The sequence below is a fragment of the Tyto alba genome, unplaced genomic scaffold (genome assembly GCF_018691265.1).
Source record: "Tyto alba isolate M040663 unplaced genomic scaffold, T.alba_DEE_v4.0 Super-Scaffold_14, whole genome shotgun sequence".
NCBI lineage: Eukaryota > Metazoa > Chordata > Aves > Strigiformes > Tytonidae > Tyto > Tyto alba.
The window spans coordinates 4,805,109-4,817,634 of NW_024881276.1; the positions used below are offsets into that span (position 1 = coordinate 4,805,109).

General features: G+C 34.9%; 1 protein-coding gene across 1 annotated transcript in view; it reads right to left on the reverse strand.

Annotated features, from left to right (window-relative positions):
* PRKX (protein kinase X-linked) overlaps positions 1 to 12,526 on the reverse strand; it is a 60,697-nt gene that overhangs the window by 15,580 nt on the left and 32,591 nt on the right. Inside the window, exons 3-4 of the mRNA XM_032994855.2 lie at positions 11,642 to 11,905; positions 4,882 to 5,001 (exon numbers count right to left, since the gene is read on the reverse strand). Coding sequence (XP_032850746.2) covers positions 4,882 to 5,001; positions 11,642 to 11,905 — 384 coding nt within the window. The remainder of the gene's footprint in view (positions 1 to 4,881; positions 5,002 to 11,641; positions 11,906 to 12,526) is intronic.

The window sequence follows — 12,526 nt, forward strand, 5'->3', positions numbered from 1 at the left end:
ACAGAATAGAAGGAATATCAATCATTATTAATAATGTCCAACCACTATTACAATCTAGTGTTTAAAATATTTTCCTATCTCCCTAACATTTTATGATTACTTTCTACAAGAACTTAGCATTCATACACAGACAAATACAGTGCTGGTGGCTTTGGAAATCATTGGTGGCATAAACAAAGGGTGAAAACAATGTTTCTTCATTTCACATTCTTTCCTGAATTTTATGCTACTCAAACTAGCTTATTTCTCAACAAGTACTATACATTATTGCCCCTGTGTAAGTGTTTTCAGAAGTACTAATTTCTTCATTATTCAGCTGATGGTCAAGTGGATTATTATTTATTTTGAAATACTGTAAAATTCAGCCACAGACAATACCAAATTCCATCATAATAGTTAAATAAAGCTGTCTTTATGTGTAAGGTAAAAAAAAGTAATACTTCAAAGCACAGAAAGCATGGCAAAATTATCTGGTTAAGGAAAGACTGAAGAACATTTGAGACTGAATAGTCTCAGCTGGAAGGAAACAAAAATACAGGACTCTCAGTAAAAATATATGTATTTTTATAAATTCCTGCTTTGACACTAAAGAACAACGAAAACATGATAGATATTTAACAAGAATAAAATTTTTCCACACCGGAGACTACCATATAAAGTTTCTTTTTCAGTCAAGGCAACATTACATTCTTCACATTCTCCAAAACAAGTTGACAGACAGTACACTCAATTTCCAATTTTGTATTTGTTATTACTTATTAGCATCTTTAAATGCATAAAGCAATTAGCTTTTATTAGCTAAATACAACCATATATTAAAAAGGTGCCTGCTGCAGTGAGCAGATTGATATGAAATGCAGGAGTTTTCTTCCCCTCTATCTCCAAACAATCTGTACACTGCTGAGGTGTGAAATCAAGAAGAATAAGTATGTATAAGCTTTTACATATTTATGTATGTTTAAATTCCTCTTTGCTTTCCCACTTTGAAAATCTGAAATTACCTTGTCTAGAATTCTTGAGAGAAATTTAAATTACACTGGGATATATAATCATTTAATGACAATACTGCCCCAAGTGCTTTTGAACTGTATGCAAAATGAAAATAGGTTCGAAAGATTAATTTTCTTAAGGACAAACCAAATAACTTAAATTTGATACTATGTAAATGTCCGTCTTCAACACAGCACAGATTTAAGACAAAACAACGCAACTATTGTGCTGGAAGCTACTTAATAAATCAACAAAATTCCCCTTGAGTTTCAGACTGTTTTCACACCACAACACAAATACAACCAGCTGCCTTTTTTCCACCAACTGAAAAGAAGCTAAAAAAAAAAAAAAAAAAAAAAAAAAAAAAAAATCTCTCTGTTTATGGGACAACAGCTGCAAACCATTCCTTTTACCAGCTGATGCATAACAATGGCACTGACACTGGTCTCAAAGGTAGCAGATAGTTTTATCACAGGAGAAGAGAAGCTGTAAAACCTCAAGGGAAAACACACAGGTCTGAGAATATATGAAACCGTAGACAGGAACCATTAGCAACCTAAAATGACAGATGAGCACATCACATATGATCACCAAAGCAAAAACAAGAAACACAAAGCCCTCATTAAATGAGAAAATTCTGTTAGCTACACATCTGATGACAGTACAATTATGACATAACAGATCTAACATTAAGTAACAAGTATGTTTTCCTCTATAGCAGATTGTATGTAGCAGAACACATTTATTCAAAATAAATAGCACTTTCAACTCTTTCTATTGACAGTTTGTTTAGCTTGTTTAGATTAACCCTATGAATTCAATATTACTAATCTGTTCTGTAAAGATTTCTTCTCACCCCTGGTTCTCCCTGTTCTTTTCCCTTCCTATATTTTACTATCTTAAACCTAAATGGGGCCTTGCCTTAAATCTAATGTGCAGAACTAGAATTCCACTGGCCTCTAGAGATTAAACTAGAGAAATAAGACACTGCAGACAGGAAAGTGTGGTTTTGTTTGTTTGTTTTTAAAGAGACCATTTCCTTATGCACACATCTCACAATTCCTTCCAATTGCTTTTGGGGTTCAGAGAGAGTAACTTCAGGAAATAACTACCAAATGTTTTTAGTAATTTACTTGCAGACAATAACTTAGTCTTAAAGTCAGGTTTTGTTCACCTTCAAATAATTTTCGTATTTCTTAAATCTTCTTTGAACTTCAAGGGATATAGTTACCTAGGACTGTTTTTGCATTAAAAATTTGATAGTAAATATCAAGCCACATCTCGAGTTGGTGAGGAAAAGCATTTTAGAACACTGCTTTCAGCAACAACTAAAATCTGAGAAAATGCTAAAAGCGTATGCCCTGTGTGACAGTGAGACGACCTGCCCTCCTAAAGAAAGCACACACAAGCCACAATCCTTGTCCCCTTTTGACGCCCAAACCCCAGAATCTGAAAAATCCTAAACAAGTAGTAGCAATCTACAACATCTCCCCCTTCTCCCCTCCCCAAAAAAACCTAAATCCAAACCAAACCTCCAAACAAACAAACAAAAAAAACCCAAACAAACTCTAGTGCAGTCCCTATCCCAGCTCTGGATAGGGACTCCATCCCAACACTGAAAAATAAAAAGAAGCATCCAGTCATTAGGAGGCTCATGTCTACACAAATACTGCAAATACTGTAGTAAAAACAGTTACAAAAATCACTTGCAGCAGTCAGCTGCTCTGTCAATCAGTCCATATAAGATCTCAGTTGCCTTTTAGAAATGTGTAATTTATATCTGTTGGTTAAGAATCTCTATAGCCGAAGTGTTTATATTAAGCTTGGGGGAATCCAGATCTCATCACTTGAGCCAGATAGTGTCAGGACACAAAAGATCCTATATAGAAATGATTACAGCTGCTTCTTTTTTTTTTTTTTTTTTAATGAAGAATATATACCAGTCATACTTCAGTGCCCTGCAGTCTTGAGGTCTCAGTGTCTCCAGAGATAAGATCTCGATTGGCTATCACCTGCAGTCAGTATGTTAACTTTGGAAACCATGTTTCTATGACTACTCTAGTAGAAAGAACCATATCAACATCTCTGCAAGGCGCAGAAAGGAAAAATGCCCAATATCCACTTATGCCGAGACCACACAGACCAGAGAAGGGTCCCACTGAAACTCATGGCAGGAAGGTAAATCACTCAGACTGCAGCTGGGAGACTGCAGCACCTGTGCTCATGTTACAGCACCAGACACTTTTATCTACAGTCTTCATGCTGTCTAGGACTAAGATTAGTGGCAACAAGGCTGCTGGGACTCTCTCTTTCCTTTGATCCCTCAGAGAAGACTTTTCTTGAGCAACTTGGGCTGCTCACCATTACAGGGAGTGGTAAAAGAAAGGTAAAGCCTGGCCGCTGCACAGATCAGCCTATATAAATAATGATGTTTTATCAGACCAGTCAGCCAAGCCTGCCTGTGTCAGTAGGGAACTATTAGTCCATTTTTAATACTTTTTCTGTCCAAAAATTGCCTTGAGATTCAAAGTAACTGCATATGCAAACCTTCAGGACATTAGGAAAGCAAGCAGTGGGCAGCAATGCTGTCCTGGGATAAAGTTTTGATGCTGTTGGATGCCCTTCTCAGCAAACGCACGCGGTAGACCGGCGCTCTGAAGTGATCATCCATCAGGAGACCCGTCTGCTCGGGCAATCTGACAGAGCTGTCCGAACAGCGGAGGAGTCCTCAAAGTTACCCTGAACTGACAGCAGTGTATAGAGAAAAGGAAGAACAAATCAATGCAAGGATGTTTTTGTTCTGACCACTTTAGGGGGCTGCAGATCCAGAATGAAAGGCCACAGAGGTGACCTGACACACACTCAGGGAGCAAGAAGGCACAAAACACGCCAGGCCTGGCACTAAAAAGAAGTTCTAGCAACCATGAAACCAAAACTGATCAAATTTCTTCTGAAGTTATGAAAGCCTTGCTTTCACCTACATTTGTTCTACTGCACCAACCATGGCAAGACCAATTTCTTTCAAAATTTCCACTTTTTTCTTTTTTTTTTTTTTTGCAAGTATCTTCAAAAGATACAGTCAAGAAAAAAAAAATATGGAAAAACATGCAGCTGCCTTGTTCAGTACACAAGCATAATGTCATGTTCTCCATAAACCAGTTATTAATTTTACTGAAAACAATATTTCTTTTCTGAAATCAGCGCAAACGAAAACAATTACTTTTATATACCTAATACCTGAAGTCAGAAACAGTTGATTTTATTAATGACAGAAAGTCTGCAATTTGAATTTATATCTTTTGGAAACATTGCTTATCAAGCAAATTTCAAAACATCAAAAGTAGCATTTGAGCAAACTGATTTCCAAACAGACCTTTTAAGCTTTTCCCTGTTCTTTTTACTTTGGTTTAAAGAAAACCAGTGCTCAGTAATAATACAAGCCATACTAATAAAAGTCTTCCTACTTGCCACTATGCTCCCACTGCAAATAATATTTCACGATGCTATAAATTAATGATAGAAATTTCAAAGAAAACTGGTAGTCCTCTTCCTCACCCTTTAAATAGAAGGGATTTTATGTATAAAAATCTAAGCTTCAACAAAACTTGAATTTCCAAAACAGGTAAGTAAAAAAGCAGCTGTTAAAGCTAAGAAACCCCCAAACAAAACCAACAAAAACAAAAGAACTAAAAAGTTCCCATAACAACAATTATAGATGTTCTTTTGTACAGCTTCCCAATTCGTTTCTTTACAGGCAGAAATGAAACTGGTATATCAATAATAAATTTAGCCCTTAATCGCTATTCTGAACATCATAAACAAAACTGGTAAAGAATCCTGCATCACTGTATTACATAATATTGCTGTGATATAGTAATCATTATCACTTACCCTGACAACATCTCAAATATAAGAATTCCTAGGGCCCACCAATCCACAGCTCTTCCATGGCCTTTGCTTTGTATAACTTCTGGGGCAAGGTACTCAGGAGTGCCACAGAGCGTCCATGTCCTGGGAGGAAAAGAAGGAAAATAACCCCAGAAAACAAACAACAAAACCAGACTGAAGTGAAACTGAAATAATAGTAATAGAAAAAACCCCAAACACACACATAGGAAGTACTCAACATAGGTATTTACAGTATACATGAACAAGAGCAAAAAGGAAGATCTCTACAAGGTCTAAAAAGACTGTTTTGATGATCCTCTCTAATTCTTCTGTGACAGAGACAATATGGAAATTAAGAAGCTTCTTGGCTACAGGGAGTATCTGTGCTCTGAGTTTCCTAACTGCTGGTATAGTACTATATCCATTAGGTTATATGTTGCTTTGAAATTATTAACAGTGGCTTTCACCCTGTAAACTGCAGACCCTGGGATTTCACAGACTACTCTGACAGGCCCAGCAAAACGCAAGCTTACTGGCCTTTTCGAGCAAAAGCAAAAAATTCTGTTTAGAAAAAACAAAGGGAAGAGAGGGAGATAAAAAAAGTAGTAGTGTAAATCACTAAATATCTGCAGATATAAGCAAGTCCTTTTACAATCTAAGTAATGTTTTTCAAACAGTACTGAAAAGTAACCTGTCATCACTTCCACAATATCCATTAAAAGGAAAACATTTAAAATTTCTAATTATTTAAAATATTTACAAGGTGTAGTTAAGCAAGTGTGAGACATGTAAGCAATACTATTTTTGATAGATTTTAATGCCATTTTTAGTGATAGCTTTCTTAATATAAGCTCAGGATATAAAACTGTTATATTGCTACCTAACTGAAATCTGTATTTCAAGTTCTATAAATCCATGAAATAAACTGAAGCTAAGCAGTTAGTGTTTACAAAGACCAAATTAAAATTTGAAATGAAGAATATTCTGGAATGATTTCTTTCAGAAATGTGAACTCTTCTGTGTAAAACTACCCATGTAGAATTTGCCTGGCTTCACTACTTTGACTTACGTTTAAATATGTGAGAGAAAAAAAAAAAAAAAAGTTCTTTCATTCTGAATAAATTACACTTCCCTGGTAACAAGTCAGAAGATGAAACTTTGAAAAAGTGCTTACTAATTCAAGAGTGGATGAAATAACAGCACAGAATAAGAAAGAAAAACGGGTATTACATTTTAAGAAGAGTTCTAGTAAAATATGACACAGAATATAGTCACAAAATTAATGGTCACTGCACATGATTTCTAACTTACAGTAAAAAACCCTCCAATTGGTTTATTTATGAGTGCAGGAAGAACCTTCTCCAATCAAACTGGTAACATGGTCCTGAACAAATGCATTAAGATGAGCAGCAATCACCTTCAGAAGTAATACATGCTCATTTCAACTTCTGGTTTTGTCCTACTACTGTTCTGCTAAACTTAACAAAACCTTCTTCCGAACCATAAATTGATATTCAAGATGCACCTTATGAAATCTCAGACTATCAACATTTATTTATTTTTTTTAAAGATTAAATAATACATTTTTCTAAGACTGCAGAATTGTTTTAAACAGAGCTTTTGGGTGTTTTTTTCTTGATTCCCTTTTGTTTGGTTGAGGTATTTTATGCCTTAGCCTCAATTCATAAAAATACTGAAGATCAAGGAAGACAAGCTGTAGAGTCAGTCAAGACTTTAAATGAAGATTTACGATGTGTAGAGTTGAATTCTTTAAGCTTGATTTTAATATGGCAAAAACTAAATTACTCCAGCTAAACTGTCAGAATCCATTAGATATCCTCCATGGTTCTTGAAACTACATTCATTAGTGTAAAGAATACATTTTTAATTTTTATCGCAAAAGGGTGGCATCATTTTTATTGCTGGAAAATACAAACTAATTTCCCAAATCAAGTATACTCAAAAGTCTGACATACACCACTGCTTTACACACTACTGCCATCTAGCAGTTCAAGACTAGGTAATTGAGAGAAGCAGCAAAGCTTTCTTGTCTTACAAAACAAAATAGTCCTCCCTCCCCCAAATTAAAAAAGCTGTATTATGATCCATCGCATTAATTTTTATTCATACTGATTCAGCTAGCTCTGCAAATGAAGCAGCTGCCAGTTTTACTGTATTAGGGGACAAGGGCTGTACAAATAAAGCAGACAGGGCAGGCACATTCATTTTAATGGAGAAGCTAGAGAGTTAGCAGGACAAGGACCAAAAGTGGTCATCCTTTCCTCCCCCAAAACTACCAACAGTATGAATGCACAAATTCAGCAAAGATGCAGTCTTTGGTGGTCTTCATCCCTTCTCAAGGTCATTTACATAAAAAACAAAACAAAACAAACAAACAAAAAACCCCAAAAAGAAAAAAACAAACCAAAACAAAACAAAACCCCAAATCAGTCTAACATTTGACCATCACTTCCAGAACCTACAAATTTGCAGGTGACAATGTAACTAAAATGACCCTCAATTACCATACAGGTTAATAACAAGATCTTTTTTATTAAAAAAAAAGGAAAACCACAAATTAAGGCAAGACCAATATAACTTGAAGTCTCCTAGCTGCATTAGGAAATAAAATTTATTACCACCAGCAGATCATCTACTTCTCTTAATTTCAGTCAAGAAATTTATATTTACTAACTACACAAAAACGTGGAGGAAGCTCAAATTTTTTGTCAAGCTGTGCATTTGTGCCATAAGATCATGACTTGTATTTCCTCTTTTGTTGGTCATGAAACAGACTGTTTCATATTTTGGAAAATACATCAAGTAAATTCTAGAAAAAGGTCAAATCGTCTTAAGTATTTTATTTTATTTTTTATCATTACTATTTCATGACTGTTGCATAGTCATCTGAAAATCCAGATCATCCTTTTGAAGATAAATTATATAGCAGACAAATAAGAACAGACTGTTTCCTTCAAACTGCTACAAAAATTCTACTGCTCTGGGTTTTCAAGATAAAAGCTGAAATACAGGCAAGCAATAGTTGATAAATTTGAACATGTAATTTTAAAACATGAAAATAAAACAAAGAATCTACTCTGGTCACAGAGAAAAACTATAAGATAATATTTGCAGATCTTCTTAATGGTATTATTTGAAGAAGTCAAGAAGTCAAGTCCCAATGGTTAACGTATTTTAGAGTTCTACACCATTCAGCATCCACCTCTGTAGTCCCTGACAGGCATATAAACCAGAGATTAACAACAATGTCCTTTTTGGTATTCTCTTCTGGAAGTTTCTCCATAATTATATTCAATGGAGATTGCTTTGTTTCCAGCCCACAAAAGTTTGCTCTGCAAAACATTCTTGCTTCTACAATGACAAACAATACATTTTGCAAACAAGACTTGCTGTGTCTTGTCTTGTTTCTTCCCTTCAATCCACTCTGCAGAACAGTCATGAGGCACATCCAGCTTAAGCAACAGTAGAGAAGTATCCCCAATCTCTTTAAGGTCAATCACTTCTCAAGTTTCTATGAAGACTTTCATAGTTCAATTTTTTTTTTTTTTTTTTTTGTAATGTAAACTGAACAAACTAAAATGAACAGTGAATAACACTCCTCAAAAAAAATTAGTAATCTTAGAAGTCCTAACTTTACCTCAAACTTTCATAACATTCTGAGTGAAATCTGTGCATAAAAAAAAATAAAAATTCTATGAACTGTACTTCTGTGCTTCTCTGAAAGAACACAGGAATTAAAAAAATAATAAAAACACCCCACCAAACCAAAAAACAACAAAAGAAGTTTCTCATAAAAGTGAGAAAGACCGGAAACATGTTTAATGCATATATTACAGCCAAAAAGTGTTATATGTTTTCCAGAAAAAGCAAGATCTAAAAATGTAATGAAGTTCAAAACAAAGCTTTTCTACATCCTTCAGCTAAAAATTGTTTATAAATATGCCCTCCCTATCTTTTTTCTTGACATTGCCCTTTTTCTAAAGTAGTGGCACATCTATTTTATGTGAATGTACTTACAAGAAACTGAAAAGGTTATTAAGTCTTCAGTTAAGCAACACCAAGGTGGAAAAGAGAAGAAATAAACAGCAGCTGAGGAAGAGACACACTGTTTTGGAGAAAAATTTAGAATTTTTTAAAAGTACACTATGACTGAAAAGGGAGGAACAAGGACAAACAGAAGGACATATCAACAAGGAACAGAAGGAGAGAAGAAAACCTCCTCTCCTTCCTCTTTCCCTAGGAAAAAATATTAGAGTCTAGCCCTTCAGAAAATGTAGTAATAAGTAGGTAAATAGGCAGGCTGCTTCCTACAGTGGGAACACAGGCTACTAGCCAGCCACTCTCTCTAAAGAGCAGCTTAATTGTAGATGGACATGGTGAACACTTCACTTTTTCGCACATGGCAGTGGCAAGAAAGAAAAACGTGTACACAAAAATCTCAATTAAGCAACTACAGAATCATTCATAGGAAGTATTACGCATCAAGAATGTGTAATTGTTTTGGAGGTCTTCTGCAGACCATGTTTTATTTTACACATCATGTCCTCTCTTCTCTAGGAATACATTTTTTGTTTGTAAATGACAGGCTTCCTCACAGCTGTTTGAAAAACATATATACTTTGTGTTTTATTTTTCCAATTCATATACACTATATATATGTATGCACATACTCACATACATACACATAAGGTTCATCTGTACAGACATTTGCCATGAATAAAAATGACAAACAAATGGCAAACATCTCCTATACTTGTGATCAAATAATCTATGAAACAAAATAACCTACAAGGGTACATTAGTAGGTAACTTGCTGACAACTGTGTATTTTTAGTGACAAAAATAGTGTTGTGAAAACTACTACTGCTAGTGAGGATAAAACTGTGTAGTTTAAAAAAAAAAAAAAAAACCAAACAAAACAAACCCCAGAAAAAATCCTAACCACCCCAACACAAAAGAAACAACAAAACCAGATCTACATAGGTAACTACCTGTGCTCTAACTGATAAAGTCCTTACTCCTTCCAACTTTATCTTCTGTATTTATATTACCTGTTGTACATTTACAGGTAAATTAGCTACGAATATAAAACTACTATAGCATTCTATGCTTCAATTCAACACGAACTGATCAACTTCACTGCCCCTCCCAACAGTATGGGATACAAAAGAGCAATTAAAAGTTGTAGTGATAAATTGTTTTGATGTTCTAAAATGTATCTGAACAAATTTAATCTTATAGATCCATCTTCCAGATTGAAAAATATACTTTGATGTGAATTATAACCTTATTTAATGAAGGGTTACTCCTGTTGTGCCTTAAACCCACAGAAATCCAAATTAAGAATAACCACTAAGTGGCAGTATCTACAAGTAAAAAGGAAGTCTTAAGAAACTGTAGGAAAATGTCTTATAAAGAGAATATCCTACTTTCTTATGTGGAAGTAGCCTTAACTCTTCCTGCAAAAAGTTATTTTGATTTAAAAATATTAAAATAAAGCACCAACATTTGTAGACCTATCTGCTTGCCCAGTGGAAACTGAATTCAATCTTCAATCAAATATGTTGATATTAAAACACTATTGTTTTAAAACAGACTTTTAGTCCTTAAAGGTGAATAGAACCAGCATAATTATTAGTTGCATACCATTCTGTGCCAAGACAACCCAGCACTGTGACCACGTAATCCATAAGGAAGTAATCTTTATGACCTCCATAACACAATTTGATTTATCTCCTCTGACTTCTACTTCATAAGGGATCCATTAAGAGTAGTTCCCTCAGATCTACCTCCATTTCAAATTGATCTTGTAGAATTTCCCCGCCACACTCAACTGTTGCAAAAGTAGTATTAAACAGGTAAACAGGTGAGAGAAGAGGATGAGCACCTATGTAATGCCAAACTCGCTTACTAGGCTGACTCAACTAGAACAATCATATATGGTTTCCCTGAAGAGGTGGCATAAGGGCATGATACCAAACCTTGGCTCACTGCTTTTCTAATATGACAGGCTAGCTTTTTTCCTCCCCTTTTTTTTTTTTTTTGAATCCCAATGACAGCTCTTGCTTCCTTTTAAGAACTTGTATTACAAACTTGGTAGAGTAGTTCAATTTGAGAGAACAGAGAAATCACTGGGGAAAAAAACGTCTGGTCTATCAAAAAATTTACATACACTAGTAAAACAGACGTAAGTCTAACAGTATTGTGGAAGTTGCAGTTAAATAAATCACTTCTGCTGAAGCTGGCCATATCCTTTCTGTCTAGAATTCGCGGTTTCATTTTAGCAACAGGCTAGTGAAAACACAGTATTCAGTTTTAAAATGTTTTTCCCACATTTACAAAATAGCTCTATAAGGAAAGCAGAAGGAAACAGGAGTTACAAAACATTTAGCAATTCAATTCAATACAGTATGGAGGATTAATGTCCCATTTAACATACTGATGTACATATCTCAGTATTTGCTCGTATTACTTCACTGAACTGCCTTTTTACAAGATGACTGCTGAAAACTTAATTTTTTCTACAGTAGCTTATCTGTGATATTGCTCCTAGTTATACCTAAGGTGTAACATTGGTTTCCATACAGCCATTTTAAGACTTTAACTTCCCTCATATTCAGGGATTTGACATGTGTGAACCACACCGAGTATTAGGTGAAATGCTGAGCTCTGAAACCAAACTTTCTTTCTTCCAACTGTTTAACATGCAAAGCGTTAATTGCCATAACAAAAAAATACTTACCTATCCACCAGTTTTTTAGCAAATCCAAAATCAGTAAGCTTGATATGTCCTTCTTTGTCTAGCAATATATTTTCAGGTTTTAAGTCTCTGTAAACTATTTCTTTGGAGTGCAGGTATTCTATTGCACAAATAATTTCCGTAGAGTAAAACAGTCCTGTGCTGTTGTTGAAACGCCCCATGTTGCGCAGGTAACTAAAAAGTTCTCCTCCTGGCACATATTCCATTAACATATATAAAAAACGTTCATCATGGTTCGTCCAAAATCTGTAATAAAAATATTATTTTATTGAATAAACAAATTCTCTCTGATTTGCTTTAGAAGTATACTTCTGTAAAGTGATCTGCTACCCCCACTATGTACATAATTTATGGTTCCTATTCCATAAACACTAAAAGCCCAAGGATCTAGCATGATTATGTAACAGACATTCAAGTAGCTGACTTAACCTGAGAAGTAAAGGAGATAGTCCAGGATGTGCACAGCATAGGTCAAGAAAGAAAATCTTTCAAAAAATTCATAGACTCCGTTGCACTGTACAAACCAGGTCTCTGCTAAGCACCCAATAACTGACTCACTATACTGCCAGTCTGGTAAGACCAAACAATTCTTACACATCTTACATTTTATTTAATCAAATACTGCCACAGTGATGAGTGGAATCTGCTTTTGTGAAGATGCTCATGACAATATGTTCAAAAACAGAACATCAGAGAGTTTTCCTTCCCCTCTCCTACTCCTTCCTCCTCAGAAATATACAACCCTAACTAAAGCATCAGATCACAATGCTCGCTCTTCTACAGCATCTTTAACAAAAACAATAGAAAAGGAAATACGACAGCAAAACAAGATTCACTTCTGTACCTCAGAGCTAACCTAATGATAAA